This window comes from Odontesthes bonariensis, chromosome 21, assembly GCF_027942865.1.
Source record: "Odontesthes bonariensis isolate fOdoBon6 chromosome 21, fOdoBon6.hap1, whole genome shotgun sequence".
NCBI classification, from domain to species: domain Eukaryota; kingdom Metazoa; phylum Chordata; class Actinopteri; order Atheriniformes; family Atherinopsidae; genus Odontesthes; species Odontesthes bonariensis.
In genome coordinates, this window is record NC_134526.1 from 24,143,593 (window position 1) to 24,165,493 (window position 21,901).

Genomic DNA, 21,901 nt, shown 5'->3' on the forward strand with positions numbered 1-21,901 from the left:
CACTAAAGCTGCTCGTTGAATGGAGGAGCGGATTCAGGCGAAGGGGAAGCAAATTTGAAATATTCCCTGATGAAATGTAATTAGAACATAAGCAGCTCTAAAGACCACAAACTCACACCCTCCTCAAAGGCGTAGTTGTGTACAGACATATATTTATTTCTGTTACCCCTTCACACACACCCCAACCCTCAACCCTCTTTTCCTCCTCCTCCCTTCCCCCTTCTTGCTTAGTGAGACTCATGCTTCAGCTCCTTATCGAGAGCAGAGGCATGAGTCTCTCCAGGCGGTCATGTTTTCTCTGCGAGGCAAGCCAGCAGGCTAGACTGCCGGAGTCATCGCTTGCTGTCAAAATATCATCGTTTAGTTAACTTTGCCCATTATTCCAGTCCTCCCTCCTGCTCCCCCCCTCCCCCCACCGGCTTAGTCTTTCTATCCTTTCTTTCTCCTCTTCACCTAACGCTGCCACAAACAATGGCTCCTCTTGCCGGGGCAAAAGTGACACAGAAGAAAATAATGGTTGCAAAGAAAAGGGTGAGGGAGACGGAAATAATCTAATCAAAAGTAATTACAGAGCAATTAACCACAACAGTGGTTTCGGAGCGGGGTTGATCGGGGACGGGGGCTGCTGCTGCAAGTGGATTCTGATTGGTTAGTACGGCTGGATGAAAGTTTGGGAAGCTGCAGTTATGGGTCACCAGTCATGGCATCCACACAGACTGGTGTGTGTGTGTATGTGTGTATATATATATATATATTATAGTCGTCCACCTGTTTTACATGATTGGAATCTCTTGTTGGTTATTTAAAAAAATAATGTCTTTGAGCACATTTCATTTGAAATGTACAAGTCTTGGACCATCGGCTCCTTTTCAAAAGCCACTCACACTGCTCTCCTCCCTCCTGTTGTCTCTTGCAGAACAATGAGCCTTTAAACCCCGGTTTCCATGGATACCCACCTCACAGTCAGGTAAGATTAGCGCTCAAACCTCCGTCGCAATGAATCAAGAACAATAATGTGGTTGGGAATATTTGACTCGCTCGGCAGGTGTTGGTTTTCAGGCATCTGGCTGCTCTGCAGGAGCGTATGAGCTGAAACGGGCCTTCAGGTACAGATAGTCGAGTGCTGTTTGTTGATGGGATGGCAAACGTGTTCAAATTGAAATCAATCGCAAGATAAAAAAAAAAATACATGTGTATATATATTTTACTTCAATTTTTTTTAAACTAGACTATTAATTCTTGTTGTCCGGCTGAACATAGTATGGTTGTCTCTTTACTCCAGTAGCAGAATTGGACTACAGTGAACCCTCGCTATAACGCGGTTCACCTTTCACGGTCTCGCTGCTTCACGGATTTGCATCGTGCATTGTGTTCTGCATTCTGATTGGCTAAACAGTCTCTCCGCTTCTTCTCTACCTGTGTGTCAATAACGTTGCGGTTTAATATGTACACATACATTACAGTTCTCAAACATAATCGATGGTGGCATGTCGGTATATATAAATCTTTTTGCCCAGAAGAAAAAAGAGCGACAACAACTACCGATAACTATGTTCTTCTCTCGAAAAAACACACCTGCACCGCGGGCTTTAGAAGAAAAAAACGCTACAGAGCGGAGTCAGGATGCAGCGGCTCAGTCCTACTGTACTCTGTATTTTTTTTCATAATCATTTTTCATTTTCTCCCGTTCTAATCCAATGACTCGGGTCGCGGTGGGGCGGTGCTGATCTCCGCAATTTGAAGCCTTCAGTTCGTATTGATGATTAAAATGATTATTTTACAGTACAGTAGTTATTTGTAAAAAAAAAAAACGTTTATACAGTTCTTTTATTTGTTAAACAAATGCTTGGGCCTGTAAAAAGGTTTTGTTCTTTGGTTTTAATGTATTATGGAGTATTTCATTGTATAATAAGTGTAAAAAAAATATAGATTACTACTTCACGGATTTTGCCTATCACGGGTTCTTTTTGGAACGTAACCCCCGCGAAAAACGAGGGTTCACTGTACTAGCTATATTCACATGTAGCCAGTTCTGATGTTCTTTTCCCACAGCGCTGGTAGCTCATAAATTATGTCTCTGGAAGAGGAGCTGGTTGTGACTAAGCTTCTCTTTCAAAGACTTGATCCTTAGAAATTGGAGAGAAATTATGCTATCACCTGCTTTGAGCTAAGCTCTGCGAGCGCCGCATTCTGGAGACAAGTTCATATCCTTTCACACGTCCTCACTCTTTATCCCTCGCTCTGTCTCTCCGTTTTTCTCTCGTACTAAGTGTCTCTCCACGCATATTGCTCTCAGTAATGAGTGCCTTATGTGTGCGGCGCAGCGGCGGGGTAGCTGACTATTTTGTTATCTCCTTCCAAGCAGCAGAGCAAACTGAGCGGCTGAAACCAGCTCAGGCCCGGTGTGCGTGGATGCACGTGTGCGTGCATAGAAACCCCTTTGGGTTTTTTTTTGTTTTTTTTTTTAAAGTCTGTATCTTTGTCTTGGTATGAATGCGTGTGTCTCTGCTCTGTGTTTGAGATGTGCAGCTCTCCGACGGTGCCACAGGAGGGGAGTGTTGATCTGCAAGCCTGTGCGCCCCCCAGCCTCCCTCCCCTCATCACAAGATGGGAGATACTCTCAGACCTCATCTCTCTCATGTATTTCATTTTCCCCTCGTATACTCTGCTTGTGCTCCCGCTCTACTCCTGGCATCTCCTTTCTTGGGAATTCAGCTCTGGCAGAGTGTGAAGGAGAGGCGCTGCAAGAATTTAGCTTAAAGGTTTAAAGTTGATTTTATTTAAACCTGTTTCCCGTCCCTTGTGACCAGTATTGAGCTATTTTTGGTTGGATGCTCGCTTGACGGAAGGGAGAAAAAAAAAAAAAGAAAGAGTGTCAGAGATTAAAGGAAAATGAGGAAGAGAGAGGGAGCTATGGTGGAATAGACGCAGGAACAAGCTATTTAAGATGGCTTGCCTTCAGGGCACAAAATCATACAGGCCTGTATTCCTCTCACCTGCCTGGGTTCATCTGCTTGCAAGACGAGCACTTGGGCAGAGCGAGCGACTGATCTGCAGTGTATCTGAACTCCTCTAGTCACCTGTTAAATCCAGAGCCAGACACGCACTCCTGAATTTGTTTCTATAAATGATTCAAAAGTCATTCCTGCTAATATATTCTGCCCCGTGCACACATATTAGGTCTCTCCAGCATATTGGCTGCTGGTTATCATGCAAATGGAGTTAGCCAAGCCTAGCTGAGCAAGATTGGCTCGTTCGTCGCCGCAGTACATTTGTCTTGGTAACGCTCCTGTCGTATATTATTTATGCTTGTTTGAGCTGCCTGTAGGACTGCCTGTGTCAATATGAGTGCGGTAAACGATGACAGGCTCCTGTGGGTCCCTGTTTGCTGCACTGTGTGGGGGTGGAAATGTGTGTGTGTGTGTGTGTGTGTGTGTGTGTGTGTGTAGGTCAGGTGGGTGTGTCCGTGGCTACTCCGTCTCGTGGGGTCGTACATGTCGGCCTCCTGCTGTTTCGATCACAGAAACGATCGGGGTTAGCAGCACACATACGGACACGTGCATGCAGTCACTGAGGCTGCAAGCATCAGCATTTTCTACCATTTATTTAGCCGGGCCAGGAGTCTCACAGCAGGCTGTAACCATCACACAAGCTACTTAGATTCTCTCTCAAATGTCACTGTGGAAAAGTCCAGCTGGGGTTATGGATTATTGCTCGCTGCTGTGCTTGGAGAATGCGGCCTTTGCTGAAATGAGCTGGTGACTGTTGGATGGAGCTTTGTTTGAGTCCATGCGCGCGTTCGCCAGCCAAGGTGCACCAGCATGAATGCAATCAAGGCACATCTGTGTGTACATTATATGCATGTATTTGTGTGCGAGTGCATGTGTTTATCGCTCAGTTCAGTCTGTGTACTTAATCCTGAGATCATCCCCCTATTCATCCTCTCATCCTCCTCACTTACAGCCCTAATCCTGTCATCCCTGGCTCTTTTTTTTCCACCCAGTCCTTTATCCATTTATCTCCCTATCCCGTTATCTGTCGCTCCCATCCACTGCCCCTCTGTCCCTCCCCCCCCTCCATTCCATTCTAGTCCAGCTCCTCTCGTTTGCCTTCTCCCCCTCCAGCACCACTTATCTTTCCCTCCCTCCATCCCTCCATCCCTTTGGACCCAGTTCTCGCCAGACTCAGCAGATGTCTGAATGCTTGGCATCAGGGCTTTTTTTCCGCAGAGTTCAGTCCCTCCCATATGAAAATGCAGTGCAAGGAACTGCACTCTCATCTCTGCAAATTAAGCGCCTCCTAACAATGCAGTGTTGGAAAGTGACGGAACGGAGCCAGAGGAAACAGGCGCAATGCAGCGAAATACAGATTCATGTTCAGGTTGAGCTTTAGGTGCTGGAGCTGGGGCTGGCTCTCCCTCAGTTATAAGATCCTTCCATCAGTGTGATGAAGACAGCTGCTGCAGAGAGATGGTGATCTAGGAGCCTTCCCACGCAGCTAGCTACCTAGCTGTCTACCGGCTGGCCTACCTACCACTGCTTTTTTGGAGCTGACAGGCTGCCACGCAATAAATAAATCATCAAAAAAAGCTGCAATGCAGTGGGGGTCGCTTTCGTGTTCTGTACTCTCAGGCAGCCAGTGTGTGGATAGAAGGCAGCATCTTCTTCCTTTCCTGTTTCTTGCCTCTCTCCAGGGGCTTGAGGAGACGGCAGCAACAGCTTTCTGACTCCATCCAGAGACACAGGGTTAGATGGCTACATGGAAGGATGGATGCTTTGATGGATAGGAGGGATTGAGAGTGAAAGGGAGGGAAAGTTTTAAAAGAGGGGCGGGAACAAGAGGAAGCGGGGAGAGCAGCGGGACGCGTAACGTGAGTGTGTAAATGACAGACACATAGAAGAAGAAGAAGAAGAAGAAAAGAAGAGAAGAAGAGACTCAGGCTGGCAGGAGGAGAGAGAGAGACAGAAAAGGCCCAAGGGGGATCAGAGCGGCCGGGCCGCAGAGACGGGGTTGGGAGTGACAGGCAGACGAGACTTGCGTGCTGGAGGAGTAGAAGAAGAGACGCCGGCAAAGGGAAGGGGGAGTGAACGAGGGAGAATTTGAACGTGTGAGACAGACGTGGACTGAAGCCATCGTCAGCTCATGGTCCTAGAGCACAGACACAGGGGAGGAGGAATAGGAGGAGAACGAGAGGCGCAGAGGGAAGGAGAGGGGAGAAGGAACGGGATACCGGAGAGCTGGTCAGCAGTTGTTCCTCTAGATCAGACAATGATGGGGCTGTACTACCCAGCTATGCTTCCGGTAAGTTCCCTTTTACGAGCCGAGCTTCTTTTGATAAACTGCCGCGTGCACGTGTCGAGCGTAACAATGCAGAACTGGGGGAGAGGAAAAAAATTCCCATTTTGCTTCTTTTTCATTAGTTTGGTTTGGCTTTCAGAGGGCAGTAACTGGTGGGCTGTTTATGGTGTAGCCTGCTCTGCTTTGCAGTGTCTTGGCCCAGGTGAGGCCTTTGTCAGATAGTTGGCAGAGTTTCAGACCAACAGCAGGGCTTGTCCCTGCAGCTCTGCTCCTTTCACTTTTTTTATTTATTTATTTTTTTTTTAAACAACGTGTACCCAATTATCTGTGATTGTGTTTTTTTCCTTAGATATGGTCCATTTTGTTGTCGTCACTGGGGGATAGAGACTGTAAGAAACTGGATGCTTACACTTGATTTGCAGCTTAAAAGCGGCTCGTCACATGCAAATGCTTAACACCATAGATTGCAATGCAGTTGATGTTCTGTGCTAGACTGCTCTTAACATATGGTGGGCGTGTCTGTGCTACTTTAGCTGAGAGACAGCCCGAGGATGAGAGCTGCTCTCTGGCTCTGTTCTAGCATGTCCTGCTCTCTGGTCTTGGGTTCCTTTGGGCCTCAAGGCGGGTGTTGGAAACTGGGGGAAGATGGCAGAGAATGCACACAAAGACGAGGCAGCAACTGCTGCAGAGACCGCCGCTTGTCTTGACAGGCGCAATTACGTTTGCGAGACCCCCACCCCCCCCTACCGTGCTGACTGCACACGGTGTCACGCAATGTTTCGTACGTATGCGTTTGTCACGTCATGTCATGTGCCCTGGGGGGTGAAGGCAGAGGTTTTGTCAAGCGAATCAACGTTGTCATCCAAGCTGTCCGTGCAGTTTAAACTTCATCCGTCAACTGGATTGAGGGAGACAGGTGCCAAGGCACAGTTGTTTCTGGGCACACATGGGCAACATGCACACAAACGCACACACGGCTGCTGGACTACTCTTCCATAGACTCAAAAGAAATGCGTTTTTTACAATAATAACGTCTCATTTGAGGACATTTGTCCTGTTTGGTGGTGCATCGTATTTTACTCCAGCGGCTCTTAATTTGAGCAGAGACATTACGGTTGAGAAGCTGCAGGTCTTCTCTCTTAAAGTCATGATACACGTGTTGTTATTGTACAAACACCTGCTGACTGCACACCCACACGCAGTTTGGCGCGTTTGTGATCATTTGGACTGAACTCCGCTGTGCCTTTGTGCTCATGTGATTGTGCGGTGCTGACATTCTGGTTGTAGTTTTGCTTTCCCCCGGACCTCTAAAGTCTCACCGTTAAATGTCCGTTTGTCTTCTCCGTCCTGCGTTTGTGTTTCTCCTGTTTTCCTTTCCATTTCCCTTCCTCCGCGAGCACGAGCAGCTGTAAGCTAAACGCCTTATTCGCCCTGAAAGAGAACGATGCCAAATGGAGGGTGGCATTAGTGGCGAGGAGGGTGTGAGGGCAAGGGTGGAGGGGGTAGTCCCACGTGTGAATGCACCGTGAAGGTGACACTCCTGTCGTTCCTCTGTAAAAATTTACAGCCCTGCTCGCTATTTTGGGTGACACGTCTCTATAGAATACAGCGGGCGAGAGTAACCCAGATTGTTGACATAACTGCAAGTATGGCATTAAATTTCACCACAGTCACCATTTTTTACGATCAACTCTGCTGATAGTGGCAGCGGCTAAATATTTAGAATTCAACAAAATCCAAGCTCATGCCAGAAGACTTTGTAGTTTCATGTTACCTGAGCCAGTCCTGGTTTTCTTTCTAAAATCTGTAATAAACTGATAAAAAGTTTTTTTTTCTTTCTTCTTTTTTAAATGGCTTCAAAACCTTTTACATAGTCGTGTCTCGAATTGCAGTGGAGCATCAGCCAAGTGCTGCGTTTGTAATTTGGAAGTGAAAACCTGTGCGCCGCACAATGAAAATAAAGGAGCGTAACTATATACTTTTTGAAGTAAAAAAAACAAAACGTAAACATATTTGGTAAAGTTTTCCTTCACAAACGTCACCGAATGCTCCCGTTTTTTTTTTTTTTTTCGTTTTTTTTCATTTTTTTCATTTTTCCACATTTCCAGCCGGTCGAAATGTCCCGAAGTGGCCATTTTCCAGATCAAAGACGCGCTTGCTGTGTCGCTGTGTGTGTTTTTTTTTTTTGCTTTGAACGACCAAAAAAGGATGAAGGGGGGGGGGGGAAACCTCTCTGTGCTCCGTTTATGGTGCGTTTACTGATGAGAAATAAAAAGGGGGAACTTCTCTTTTTGTCTTCTCACACTGCCAGTGAGCTGGTCTGAGGTGCGATCCGGTCGAGCTGAAAATCGTTCCGACTCCTGTAACTGCAGAGAATCCGCTGCGCAATGGCTGCGCGTGGCTTTTTGCTGACGTTTAAAGATGGAAAAATAAATCAACCCAATTTCTCCAATATTTCCCCTACTGTGCTGCATATTTGAGTAAATAGGAGTTATCTGATTAGCAACACTTAATGCGGAGCTAGTTATGCTCCACTCTGGATGGAGTCACGGGACATGGCAGATCCCCGTCTCAGTGGAGGTGGACAGGCAGGCTGCTTGGCCCCATGACCGGACTGCTAATGTACTCCGTTTTGGTCGTGAACATTTGGTTTTTCAGTGGTCCTTTGACAGAGATCCACGTCGACCATTTTTATTGTTTTAAATGGCGTTTGCCGCACTCGGAACCGTCGCAGTCTGTGTGCTTTTCTGTAGATGTCAGCGTACGGTGAAACAAATGGGAGTTCTAATCAGGCAATTGCTCAACTGGTTTTAATCATTGTGGCCGCCCTTTAGGTAAATGGTATCTGTTTGTTTCTTGCTAGTTAGAAATGAGTATAATAAAACCGGAACATAAAGCCCAGAGTCCTCGGTATCGGTGGCCTAATGCACTGCGTGAGAGTGCTCCACCTCAGGCTTAACTGCTTTCCCACTGCCCATAAAGCTGCAGTGATATTGTCCGACACTAATGTTGCTCTAACCGCCGCTGCCTGAGGCTTTAAGGCTGTATGCAGCGGGGGTGAGGTGTGAAAGCACTCCACATGTCACCTCACGGTGCACATAAATACACAAAGAGGGGCAGATTGCAGACTATGTGAAACAGGGATGTGGTGCAGTCGAGCCCTAAATGTATGCGCTCCTGCATCTCCTAGGTTACCTGCTCCTGCATGGCGAATAGCAGAGTACCGCCGTACCTCTGCACACGCTGTGCTTCGGCTCACACCGCAGCAGCAGCAGCAGCAACTCGGCGCCGCCGGCCTTGTCATGTTCAGAATTCCTCCCGACGGCCTGCTGCAAACGACCCATCTTCCTCTAATCAGAATCTGCGATCAACTTGTTTTATTTAACTGCTGGGAGCAGCAGAGCTGAAAGTACATTTTTCAAACATTTAACTGTTTTCGCTGGTTCGATTTTTAAGTGCACGTTCATTCGTTTCAATTCCTTGATTGTAGATGTTAGCCGGCGATTGAGATGAGAAGTGAGAGAGAGTGATGTCCTGAAATAACAGTTCTGATTTATTTTTTTAAGTAGTCAAATCATCGGGCTGAGGAGGAGACAAGTTATCATTTTATGCTGCATTACCCTTTCTTTTTGCTATTAGAGGTAATTCTGTTTTCAGTGTTTCCCACAGATGTGAAGGCAATGTGTGGTGGTGGGCCACGGGGGGGGGGGGGGGGGGTAAAAAATTAAAATTCTTCGAAATAATTCCTTCGTTAATAATTGCTCACACAGAACTTTATTGTATTAACCCATAAGAACCCAGACCCATTTCTACTAAAATGAAAATTAAAGGGGTTATAACACAGACTTAATAGACCACATAGAACCCATTTCAGAATTTTTTTCCAGAATACCACCCCCCACTGTCAGAGATCTGTAATGTGACATAGGCTATATGTCACATTGGGAGTTAAGAACCTGGATAATTTCTCCATCAAGGAAAATTATGGGGGACGTAAGGATGTGTGACACCTGTGTCAGGGTGGGTGACACAGGTGCGGCTTATCTGCAGATTTTCACATCTTCATTGTAAACAAATTAATAACATAGCTAATTACACTGGTCGGACTGTTCAGCTGTTTCAGACTGATACCTCCGGTTCAGGCTGGTCCTCATCATCAACACGCACGTCTCTTTTTCAATCGCGGAAAATATTTTTCAATACTCATCTGGATTGAAGCAGCAAACATTCAGTGTAAGAGTTTAAAAAAACTACTTTATTTGATTCACAGCTGCTAGTGTTTTGACCTCGACAACCCAACTACATTTTTTATTTATTTATTTTTACGACAAACTTGCGACTAGTTAACTTTATAAAGAAGGCGTAATTGCTTGTTTGCTATGGGTCGGGACAGGACGGGACAGCATTGTATTCAAATTATAAAATATTTTTATAGGACTTTTTAATGTGTGATTTTCTAAAGGTGCACGTGATACCAACCTTTCGTGAATTTCGCCAGCCGTCTTCTTTCGGTTGAGCCAGAGCTATAGAGCTAATCTAACGCGACGCTGAAGCTAGCAAGCTTCCAGGGAAGCACGGAGGGGAGGGGCTGTGTGTGTGAGTAGGCTATGCGAGAGAGACGCGAGGGACAGAGAGACTGAATGAGAGCAGGGAAAGGAAAGGCAGCTTAACGAATACGAGTATTTTTTAAAATAGCGTTAAAAAAAATTATAATAACGAAACGCAATATGTGGCGGCCGGTGTTGAATCTGTGGCGCACCGCCACGAATTAGTCTATGTGTGGGAAACACTGGTTTTAGCTGAGGGTTGTAGTCTTCCAGTCAGGATTATGAACAGTATTCATTCAACTTACCAGGTGCTCGGCGTCACCACCTTGTCAGGGACTACATGGACCTAATGTAACAGGAAGTAGTATTTTAGGGAATTACCAAACAACCACACTCACTCACTCCTACCAACTTAGCATCTGATCCAATTTCAGTGTACCTTTTGAAAGTAAGTTATAGAAAGTTTTTTTTTGCAACAAATGACCTGCGGCACGCTGCCGACGAGCTTTCGACACTGAGAGGATTCCAAATCCAAGTCCACTTTTACAATATTCAGGATACCATGGAGCTTATGTGTGCAGAAATGTTAACGGAGATCGTTCTCAAAAGAGGTCCTAGATCCTTCTGTTTCTCTTTTGAGTCCCCCCCCCTGCAGCTCACAGCAGGTTATCAGAATGTATTTAGAGCCATCGCCACACCTGCTCGCGTGTCATTGTTTTCAGAATGCTGTCGCTCAGATGCTTTTGTTCTTGTTGTGGGCCGCCCTTTAACACATTGAATACCGGCGGTTTTTACAGAATTATGTCGTAGAATCCCAGCGTTCTAAACCATTTTTTTGACGTTTTTTGTACAGTCACAGCATATTATGTGATAGGGCCACTGAAACATGTTATGGCTCGTTTGAAAGCTGAGACTTTAAACTCTTTGTGGGTCAAAACTGCGTGTCTCTAGGTGCCGCCATTAGCGAGCTATCCTTAGCTAAACCAAGGCGGGTATCCACCAAAATCAACAACAAACTGAGATATCGGGGCTTTTGTGAAACGTGCGCTCTTTCAGCCTGTCGCACTTTAGATACTTACATATCCGGGTCAGAGGATTTGCGTCGTGTCGCATGTTGCAAAGCTAACCTGTTCATAAGACCGCCTCCTTAGACTTGTCGCGTGTCTTCTTCTCCTTCTTGTTGTTTGTTTATGTTACTTTACCGCCACCCTCTGGAAACCGACACGTGCGATTGGACAAAATGCGGAAATGCACAACAATCAATGGAGCGTTATCAAAATTGTTCTTGAGTTGACGCAAAGCCATTGGCGTAATGATCAAAATGTCCAGATGATAACACCAGTTTTTGACTGCCATCTATGTCAGTTCTGTTCATCACATAATTACAAAAATCACACAGAATGTGCATTAGAATGTATAGATTCAGAATCCATAAAAAAAACGTAAAAACTTATTTTTACCATGTGGGAGCCAACGCATAGGCAGTAAAAACGTAGTTTTACGTGACTTGGGAGTCAATGTGTTAAGCCGTCACATGTGTTCACTAGGAATCATTTAGATAACTTGTTAATCAGCGCTGCAAGCCTCAGAAGATAGTGAAATGTTGAATTTAGTGTCCCGCAGGCCAAGGTGAGCCCTTCATGTGTCCCGTTTTTTCAGACTAATTGTCAAAAAAACCCTCCAATAGCCGGCTCCCTTTCAGATGAAACCGTGGCAACCATCATCCAGGCTGCTGTGGATTTTGAGTTTCCTTTTATTCTGTGTTTTAGATCACAGTGCCTTAAGTGAGTGAGCGAGTTCAAGAAAGGACCGCTTGTGTGATTATCTTGATGATGGTGATGGTGACGATGATCAGAGCTGTCAATAACCGAGAGGCTGCCTGTCGCAGATCTCAGCGGGGCCACCAAGCTGTCGACTCTGACGGACAGCATCAGGGTTTTATTTGAATATATATATATATATTTTTTTGTAGTTGCACTTTTAAACCAGAAGCGGGGGGGGGAGTCGCAGAGCTCAGTCAGCGTATTTGTGTCTGATGGGTGTTATTCCCAGTGCATCAGTGAGTCCGTTAGAGTCCCGTGTTGATGTGTTGGCGCCTATGGAAGCCGGCCCTCCGGGCCAACGCTGCAGTAAAAGCACTGGGTCTGCAGTGCCTGCACTTGTCCATATGTAAAGTGTAAACGGAGCGAACCATTGCTGTGGCTAAACGATGGGTATTTCTGATTGGCCCAGACTCAGGAAGGAGAAGCGGGAGCCTCCGCACAGACACAACCATATAAGGAGATGGGCTGTGGCCTGTGCTCTGATGGACATCACAGTGCAGGAGGTTCGAGTGACTTGAAGGGTGAGTGCTGGTGGTTTTAAGAGAAAGAAGAAGAAAAAAAAGAAAAAAAAAGGGTGAGGGGGGGGGGGTTTGGGGGCGCCCTCTGGCTTTCATCAAGCTTGGCAGGCGAGGATGAAGAGGGTGGGGGGAGAGAGGAGGGTAGGGGGGGGATAAACGCAAGCACTACTTACTGGAACCACAGGAAAAGACGTGGATTTGAAGGAGAGGAATCTGAAAGTACAGTAGCGCATTTCTGTCTCCAGCCGGGCAAACCTTTCAGACGGCAGATGGTTCCACGAGACTAATCGTCATGAATGCATGTGATTGATGACTTTTGGTAGCATCACCACGTGGCTGTTAGATTCAGCGTCCCTGCGGCTGGCCGGCGTGCGCTTCACTCGGGTGGTTAGAGGCTGAAGTCGGAACACAGGCTTGAAAGGCTTGCCGTGAAAAGGCCTCTCCTCCCTCTCCCCCTCTCTGTATGGGGAAACATATGGTGTCACAGGTAACCCAGCTGCTGTTTATTTGTACGCATGCAAGAGTCGAGGGCGAATGTCACACACAAGGTGGCTCCTTTTATTTGTAATACCGGGTCGCTGAAGAAATAAAATCTCCCTTGATCTAACGCTCGGGTTGCTTTTTAAAAAAATCGTTGTTTTTTTTTATTTTTATTTTTTTTATATATGAATGAATCCCTGCCTGTCTGATTCCCAGCTCCCTGTGAGTGGAAAGCTAGTCCTGAAACCAGATTTAACTCAAAACAGTGTCTCATTATTTCCTATAGTCCCTTCTCCCTCCTTCCGTGCCCCCCTTTTATTTTTCCATCATTTCTTTTTTTTCCCTTCTCCCCCTCTTCCTTTGAGTATAAGATGTTGCCATGTAGGGGAGTGCTGCTCCTTAGTCAGCAGGTCAGGAATGCCGGCACTGGCTTCGGCGTGCACAGCCTTCTATTTAGATCTAAATCCGCCGACAGTTTTCGCCCTGCTCCGCGTTTCTTAGCGTATCAGTTTAATCAGTCGTCCTTTTTTAAATTTTTTTTTCTCTTTCTTCCTCCGTCTGTGACACGAGCCTCAATGTAACAAACACCTCCGGAGCTTTGTCTGCATGACTAATTGTGTGGGAGAATCGTGTAATGCCACGGTTGGTTCGGGCTTTTGTTTATTCAGCCAGAAAGATTCAAAGACAAAATAAACAAGAGTTGTAAAAAAAAAAAAAACATCAGCTGCTTCTCTGGTGTCCTAAATCGGTGTCGGATCAGCGCCAGATCTTCAGCGGTTAAAATGTAGCATCTGTTTTAACGGAAAAGCTCAGTTCTCTCGGCGCTCTCTGTGTACTCGTGTTCAGCCTTGACCTCCTTTTCCATTTGTCACTCTACATTTCATTCACTCGGTCTTCTCTCCCTCTGCCCAGCACTTTGACTGTGTGCAGTTGGACTCAGCCCCGAGTTGGGATATGCTTATAGGACACACCCTTCGGCGGCTCAATGCAGGCTACTGCATGCTTACGAGCCCGCATGTCTTAACAAGTGCACACAGTCCCAGTATACTAAACCTGAACCAATGACTTTTTTTAATTGGTATGTTATCTCTGAGGGTCCCTCATTTATCACCAGCTGACAAGACTGTAGTTGAAGCAAACCACAATCGGCTCTCACACATTTTTTTGTCCCCCCCTAACATAGATTCAGCCTTGCCACAGTGGCAGCTTATGAGTTTCCCAGATGCCCCCCCCCCCCTTTTTTTTTTTTTTTTTTTTGGTTGGGTTATGCAGCCTTCTCTTCTGCCTCTCCTATCTGTGGGGCTCAGACCCCAGAAGCTATCTGTGCTGCAGATGAGCCTTTTAGGCTCAGCTGCCTGCTTAAAGTGAGCGTGGCCATCGGCGCAAAGAGCAGTGAGCTGTCAGGCTAGGCTATGGGATTAGAGAGAGAGAGAGCCCATTTGCTTTGCGGCATCTTAGTTACTCCGTCTAATTAAAAATGCTGTCTGGAGACAGTGTGTCTCCAGGCGTCACCCAGCCCAGAGACCAGCCCATAGCAGGGACCAAACCAGTGGTTGATGGTGTGTTTTAAGCATGTATGGACCAAAAAATCCTATTTTTATACACGTATATATGCACAATACATATTATAGACCATTTTGACATCGACGTCAGCTGGTATAATTTATGGCTGACACCTTTTGAGTTTGGGAATTAGTTCGACTTCACACCAGCATCGATGACAAGTGGGTTAGTTTCCCTTATTTTCAGCCACTTTTTTTTTTTTTTCTCTACCTCTTTGGCTCCCCCTACAGTTCTGGGACGCATCATCTCTCACATGAAAACAGATCTCGGTCCGAGCCCTGCACGCACACAGCCGTGCACAGGAATGTGTCGTCATGCTGACAAAGACGCCTCGAGAAGCCACCGACTACGTCGAGTGATGTCACGCGACCCAACAAGCATAAGACTGCAATATTGCATGTGCTAAAATGTGTGCCATGAACACATTTTACATATTATGGTGGCCGTGTATTTCAAGCTAGCAGAGAACTTATTGAAAGGCTGCAGACTTCAAAGACGGAAGGAACTTTTAAGAAGAGGAGAACGCGTTCATGTGCGAAGCAGAGACGATAACAAAAAGGGTAGAACTTACATTTCACCTCCGCTGGATAACATAACACAGATGAACACGCTGCTGTTGTTGTGCTGCGTATTCCCGGCCAGTTGCGACATGGAGAAGTAAAGTCAACATTTGGAGCATCTAAACATATTTGATTCATTCTGTTATTAGAATCGACCACAGGTATATGAATAACCTGCACAGAGCAGGTGGAGAGATGAGGTATATGCTGTCCTTATGTTGCGCTTTTTTTATTCTAGTTCACCGCACAAAGTGCTTTTACACCAAAAGCCACATTTAAGCCGTTTACATTCATACAGCACTTCTTTGTCTACAGTGTTACAGACGGCTGCTCTCCATTAGCTTAAACCTACATCGCGACAACAAGAACAAGTCTGGGGGCATATTGCATTCTATTTTTTTTTTTTTTTTTCCAACAGTAATGTTCAATCTGATATGTCTTCTTGCCGCTCGTACACTTTGTCCCTATTTATCACTTCCTCTGATAGCCTTGTCTTGGCTCTCTTTGCTGCATCTGTCTCAATATTTTTGTCCACTTTTTGTCACTTTTGTTGCGACAAAGTTGCGGAAAGGTGTTTCTTTTTTTGTTGTTGTTGTTATTAAGTGACGTGGTTTTTAAAGCAAAATTGTGTTGCACCATTTGGAAACCAAAGTGAATGGATGCTCCAGGGCGGTTTCAGGCCCAGGAATGTGACTAACAAAGGTCGGTGCCGTTCAAAATAAAGTAATAAGATTCACAGACACCTCTAGTTTTTCTTTAGAAGGCAAAACACAGTTGTGGATCTTTTGTTGCATACCCCTTCCTTACTGACCTCAGCACAGTATCTATGGAGGGGACAAAGATCTTACTTTGCACACTGACAGGCCTCGCTCACATCAAAGGACAAACCCGACTAAATGTGTGAGGAAACACCAAAAGCACTCTCTGCTCTATAGAGCAAAGGGCCATAATTGACACGAATTGATACATTTACTCCGGTGTTGTCTTGAGGGTGTGAAATGACTGTGAATGCACACAACAGCACAGAGTCCCCACGTACTCGGGCATAAAGAATCCATAGATGATCCAGCTGCTGATACAGATGCGACACAGCACACACACACACACACACACACACACGCACACATTTAACACGGAGCATATTTTGCCGTTCGAAAATTCAAGCCAACAATGCAGCTGGAGCTTCAAACGTGTCACGGTCTTAATATCCATCCATCCCAAAAGCATCTTGGTATCACAAACTGTGTATCAAATTTTGTGACTCTTAATAATAGATGTGTTTGCTGTAAATATTTCATGGTCGGCTGACTGAAAACACATGCCTGTCAGAGATATGGAGGTAGAGCGAGGGGGGGAGGGGATAATACACAGGGAGCGAGGGAGTGACTGAGGGAGAGTGAAATTTGATAGTAGGAATTTTAACCCCCTCATTCTGGCTCCATCACGATGCTGCAGCCGCTGCAAAAGGCTCGCTGAGAATACATCTTCATTTGCCTCTTCTTCTCCTCCCTCCCTCCCTCCCTCCCTCCCGCAGGGCTCTCAGGATTCGACCGGAGGACAGGAGGCTTTGGTAGCCCCACCCTTCTCAACCTTCCCTCCTCCACCCCCGCCTCAAAACGGGCTAGCGGGAACAGAGTTTGGCCCGGGGGCTATGTACGGCGCTGGGGGCCAAGGTGCATCAGAGGTTGGGGCTGGCGCTAATGGAGCCACTGCTGTGGCCAACAACAATGTAAGCACGTTGTCTAGTTGTCCTCTCAGTTGTTGAGCTATTCTTTTTGCAGGTTTAATATTATTTGATTTGACAGTATTTTTTTTTTGTTCCTCTCTGCTCTTTTGTCTGCAGTCTGCATGACATTTTTTTGCACGAATGGCTGTTTAGCACATTTCTTTTGATTTATCTTCCATTTGCGTCGGGTGGAAGGGTTTCCAGCCACACACACACAGATCAATTTCTTTCGCACGAGTTGCCTTATAATTTGACGCGGGGCTTCGAGTAAAGTTTTCCTAACATCAACTCTTTCATTTGATGGCCAAAGACCTGCAGCTCTGATAACATTCCCATCCGCTGCTTTGTGTTTGATGCCATTTAACACATGTCAGCTTGCTAGCAGCTGTAGATGATACTGTGGTGCAAATAGTTCACGTTACTCATGCTAAACAGCAGCGTGTCAGCATAGTACCTCTTGAGTATATTAACTTGCTGACATGAGCAAAATGCTCACGCTGCATAGAAACTATTTCAACCCTATCATTCCGTAAGTTCCAATCTGTTCAGCCGTCCGTACTCGCCACGTAACTTGTTTTTTTTTTTTCCTACTGTACACACTTCACTCAAAGGGAGCTCCACATTTGCTGGAGCTGCTTCTTGGATGATACAGATCTAAACTTGCGGCAGCCCGTGCTCATCTGCAGTGTCGTTCAAAATGTAGCAGAGGTTTGGTTATACAAGAGATCAAGCAGCTTGTATCCAGCGAGAGAAAATCTAATTAAGGAGTTGCAGCTGAGCTCCAACTTGCCAAAGTAACTCTACCTCTTTTACATTCCCTTTCCTCTCCAATTAAACAAAAAAAAAAAAAAAAAGGGAAAGACGGAGGAGACGTCTCAGGGTGAGGCAGGAGTGCTGTGCGGTGTGGGAGGGACGGGAGCGGGAGGCTCCGTAGGAGACTCCTCAGAGGCCAAAGGGACTCCCAAACGCCTCCACGTCTCAAACATCCCATTCCGCTTCCGGGACCCAGACCTCAGGCAGATGTTTGGGGTAAGAATTTTAGATATTGAGCGGCCTCATTTTTAGCATGATCAATAGATCAGTCTAGTAGGCCCGGGCTGTGGCTGACCCAAAAAAAAAAAAAAAAAAGTCAAACGAGCACAAAGAAAATACACTCATGGGGGTCTTCTCAATGCTTGAGAGGCTAAGTGGCTATGTGTGTCAGTGTGTTAGCATGAGTGACAAAATGGGAGGAAAAATGGGGCAGAGCAGAGTTCAATTCCACAGTAAAGAAAAACACCGTTTCATGCTGAAGCTGTCTTCTGTGTAATAGTGACCCCTAGTGCTCAGTAGCTGTAATACCGCTGCCACAGATCCTGAGGCTTTGAGATAGAGATTGCGTGCTTGTTTTCATATGTGTGTTCATTTCTTTTCCTCAAATTTCTTTGCAGCAATTTGGGAAGATTTTGGATGTAGAGATTATTTTCAATGAGAGAGGCTCAAAGGTAAGTGCACAGCAGCCATTTGACTTTCTGAAAATGACAACCGCTGAATAGCAGACTTTAGACGGTGATGAAAAGCACCCCAGTTGTCCAGAGATTCACTGATTGTCCCCGACCACTCAGCAGTCCCATCCCACCTCTTTAACCTCTGCTGTGTACCACAGGGTTTTGGCTTTGTGACATTTGAAACCAGCGCAGACGCAGAGAAAGCCAGGGAAAAGCTCCACGGCACACTGGTGGAAGGTCGTAAGATAGAGGTAATTTTCCTTTCTGCCTCTCTCGCTCCGTCTCTCCTCTGTCTTCTCTCTGTGCTCCCATCATAATTCTGCTTGATCACTGACTGCCAGCTAGCTCCCACCCTCCCTTATGTGACATGCTCTGATGCAGCCCACTGGTATCCCACTCCCCGGTCCTCTGCAATATGTTTTTCTTGTTTTTGTGAATCTAAAGAGATTAATTTCCTTATTTTGTGCAACGGTTTTTGTTTATGTGGTGTGAATGATCGAGGGAGAGAGGGAGGGGGGGTGCAAGAACACGGCAAGATTAAAGCATGCGTCTTACTTTTCTTCTGCAGCATTGTTTTCACATTAACCTACTGCCTCTTCACCTTTTTTGTTAATTCCCCCCCCCCCCCCCCCCCCCGATGCACAATGTGTCGCCACACTGATGTTGCCACTCCTCATGCAACAATTGGAATGATGTTTGTGTAGCTGGCACCGGAGGGCACGAGAGGAACTCAGTGAAAGGATGATGCATGGCAGATTGCTGTCAGATGCTCTTATTTTCTTCCCCAGTGTGGAAATCCCTCTTGTGTTCCCCTCTCCCAGTGCTGTGGCTGTACGGATGTGACAGCTAATGGCTCCTGGTGCAACAGCAGCATGCCGGGAATCACAGCAATACTGACGCATGCTCACTTTATGGAAATCTGGATTTTCCGATGAACTGTACACTTGAGTTTTTATGTTGGTGTGTGTGCTTTAAGGTCGTTGATTTTATTTTATTTTATTTATTTATTTATTTTTTCTGTTCTCACGTATTCTTTTTTTTAATGTTGAACTGAAGCATGTGCTGACTGTTTTTCTGAAAGCAGGTTTTTTTTTTTCTCTCTCTCTTGTCCTTATTTAATTGGGGTTTTCAGCCAGTTATCCATATTCAATCGCTTGACTTAAGCCTCTTTAAGCCAGGATTTCTGCATGGGCTTACTGTGGGTGATTACCTTGTGGTGTGTGCGTGGGTGGGTGTGCGTGCGCGCGTCAGTTCCTGCATGATGGACGAGGCTGGACGCTTTTAGTCGTGTACTCTCGGTTTTCCGCTGCAGTGTGGTTGGGAATGAAAGGCGGCCACCTGCATCCACAGGGTACCACACTCTCTGCCACCTCCACCTTCAGTCAATCAGCAAGCTGAGTGGATGCTGATGGAGGCAGCTTGCCCTGCATCAGTGTCACCCATCAACAACCTGTGTTGTCCCTGGCATTGCTTTAACCCGACTCCTCAAGTCATGCATGACATCAGTCACTTTTATCATGCAGTGCGAGGTTTGTCCTTGTTTTTTGTTTTTCTCTCCCTCCCAGTTGTCACTTTGCATGTAATCTGTTGTACTCCAGTAGTGGTGATGGTCTGTAAGCAAGTCGAGCATCAGCAGCATGGTGGGCCGGCAGCAGGAGTGTGTGGAGTGTGTCTCTTCCTGTCTGTTTATGGTGCATGAGCTTGGAGAGACAAAAGGCTGGCGCAGGACAAACCGTTGGATTTGTGTTTACACATTCTTTCAACCAAGGAGAAAGGGACATTTCTATTTGAGGCGATGCTCTCTGGCAGTTCTCCTCTCTCGCAGATGTTGCCGCGGTGACTCGTGCTTTTTGTTGGTCGGTTGATTTCAGAGTTTGTTGAAGTGTGTTTTCAGAGACAAAGATGACAACGGATGACATGACAAATCATGCATTTTTGTTGCAATTCAGAAGCTCTGAAATATAGGCCGACTGTATATAAGAGTTTGGTAGTATCACTGTGTAATGACAGTTTGCTTTGATTCACTGGCATGGGTTTAGCTGATGAAGCCTTGGTGTGCATGGTTGATATTGTAATATGGATATTTTGTAGCCTAACTGAGGCTGTAGTGTAGATAGATGCATGTGTATTGTGTATTGCCGTTTTGCATAGTCTGTTTCAGAGATGGGGCGCTTGATTTACTGTAAGTGTTCAGCTAGCATGAAGTCAGTTGCACCTGAGTGCCGTGTAGTCTCGTTTCACTTGGGGGGGGGGGGGGGGCTGAACTGATGAATAATTTCTACCTGAATGATTTCCAGAGGAATGCTGTACTCATGTCAACTGTTTCCTCCAACTCCAGGTGCATGACGATGGGAGTTGGTTGTAGTTGCTGCCCAGAGTGTGCATGTCTGTAGCCTCTGAACACGAATAGAAGGAGAAATGTTGCACTCAAAGTCACACTGTACTTTTCTCTGTCTGGGATAAAACTCTGCGCTTTGAAGAAGTCAGTTTCCTGTGCGCTTCCAATGTGTCCATGTAAGTGGCCCAACTACAGTTCACTTTGTCTCTCTTATCTGCTTCTCATTCATCCCATCCCATGATCCTTCACTCTATATATAGAGTCCTACAGGCCTCTATATATATATATACATATATATATATAGCGGCGAGACGGTGTATATTTTACAATGCACTCAGAAACATACACGCGTCATCCATCTCCACCCATCCATGGCTGTCTTTGGGATAGTGTGTATGCCCTGACATAAAGCAGTGCTCACTCATCATGCAGCTGCATCTGGAACATTTTTTGGTGTTCATTGATGTGTGACGTTTCTGGCAAAGAGGATAAAAGATGAACCATTTGCACGGATATTGTGTCTCTTAGTTCCTTCTTTCGCTGCAATTATTTAAAGTGCACCGGGGTCTTTGCCTTTTTCTCCCTCTGGGTTTTGGGCTGTTGGCACATTAATTGCCGTCCTCCTGCAATTCGAAACAGTTCACAGCATTTTATTTTTTTTAAATGTCGGCGCTAACCGTTCTTCTTCTTGCAGGCGTTTGGTCTGTGAGAACAGCTCTTTATCGGTAGGTGGTCCCACAGAACAATACGCTTTTGCCACCCCCCCTCCCTCTGTTTATCAATAAGAACGATAAGGTGCTGGTTTATCCGTTCCAATTAATTGTGTCCGTGATCAATTTTTGCACAATGGAAATTTTCCAACTCCTGGAAGACTGCCAAAACCAGGATATTTGCATTGAAAATGAAATCCTGTCAACTGAGGAATGCACTGCGCCACCAACACGCTCACAGAAGACACCTGGCTAATCCTCCTGCCACTCACTGTATGCGTGTTTGTGGTTGACCCGTGACGCCGGAGTGTTTCGGCGGGGCGAGGCGACGGGCTCCTCCGCAGCGCAGAGTTTTAGTCAGATATTGCCACACGATAGTGCAGAAATAAGTGAGGCGTGTGTGGCGAGCGTAGCAGCCCTGCATGCATCGTCAGCGAGTGTGGGGCCAGTGAGTCAGGAGTGTTCATCATTGCCGCATGGATGTGTCTGATGAAACGGATGAGGGGAAGTTGTGCCTGTGGTTCTGCATGCCCTGACCATGTTTATCCTCACCGACCAATCTGCTGCCACACACTCCTTCGTGGGACACAGTTTGCCTTCAGCTCACTCTGGCCTCCAGTCAGTTCTTTTCATTCATCCGTAACAAAGAAAAATGTTTCAAAATTAAGTTGAACTCGACATAGTGAGTTATTGGATTTGGCGATGCCCTGGGTTTAAGGCTCACCTGTTGCTACTTTCTTCCCCTCTCCCACAATTTTGGAACTTTTTGTTACTGCATGTTGCTCCACCAAGGAATAATGAATGATATGTGAGCTTATCCACGCGTGTTTGCTTTCTGTGTGAGTGTGTGT

At 46.0% G+C, this 21,901-nt stretch overlaps 1 protein-coding gene across 4 annotated transcripts in view; it reads left to right on the forward strand.

Moving 5' to 3' along the window:
• The window catches only part of LOC142371997 (RNA binding protein fox-1 homolog 2-like), a 49,455-nt gene that overhangs the window by 12,028 nt on the left and 15,526 nt on the right, over positions 1-21,901 (forward strand). For 3 of the 4 annotated variants that reach the window (XM_075454718.1, XM_075454717.1, XM_075454719.1), the window contains exons 2-6: positions 917-967; positions 16,324-16,518; positions 17,371-17,544; positions 17,946-17,999; positions 18,161-18,253. In XM_075454718.1, coding sequence (XP_075310833.1) covers positions 917-967; positions 16,324-16,518; positions 17,371-17,544; positions 17,946-17,999; positions 18,161-18,253 — 567 coding nt within the window. Of the gene's footprint in view, positions 1-916; positions 968-4,838; positions 5,302-16,323; positions 16,519-17,370; positions 17,545-17,945; positions 18,000-18,160; positions 18,254-21,901 lie in introns of those variants that run through there. The other variant, XM_075454720.1, reaches the window with a different exon arrangement.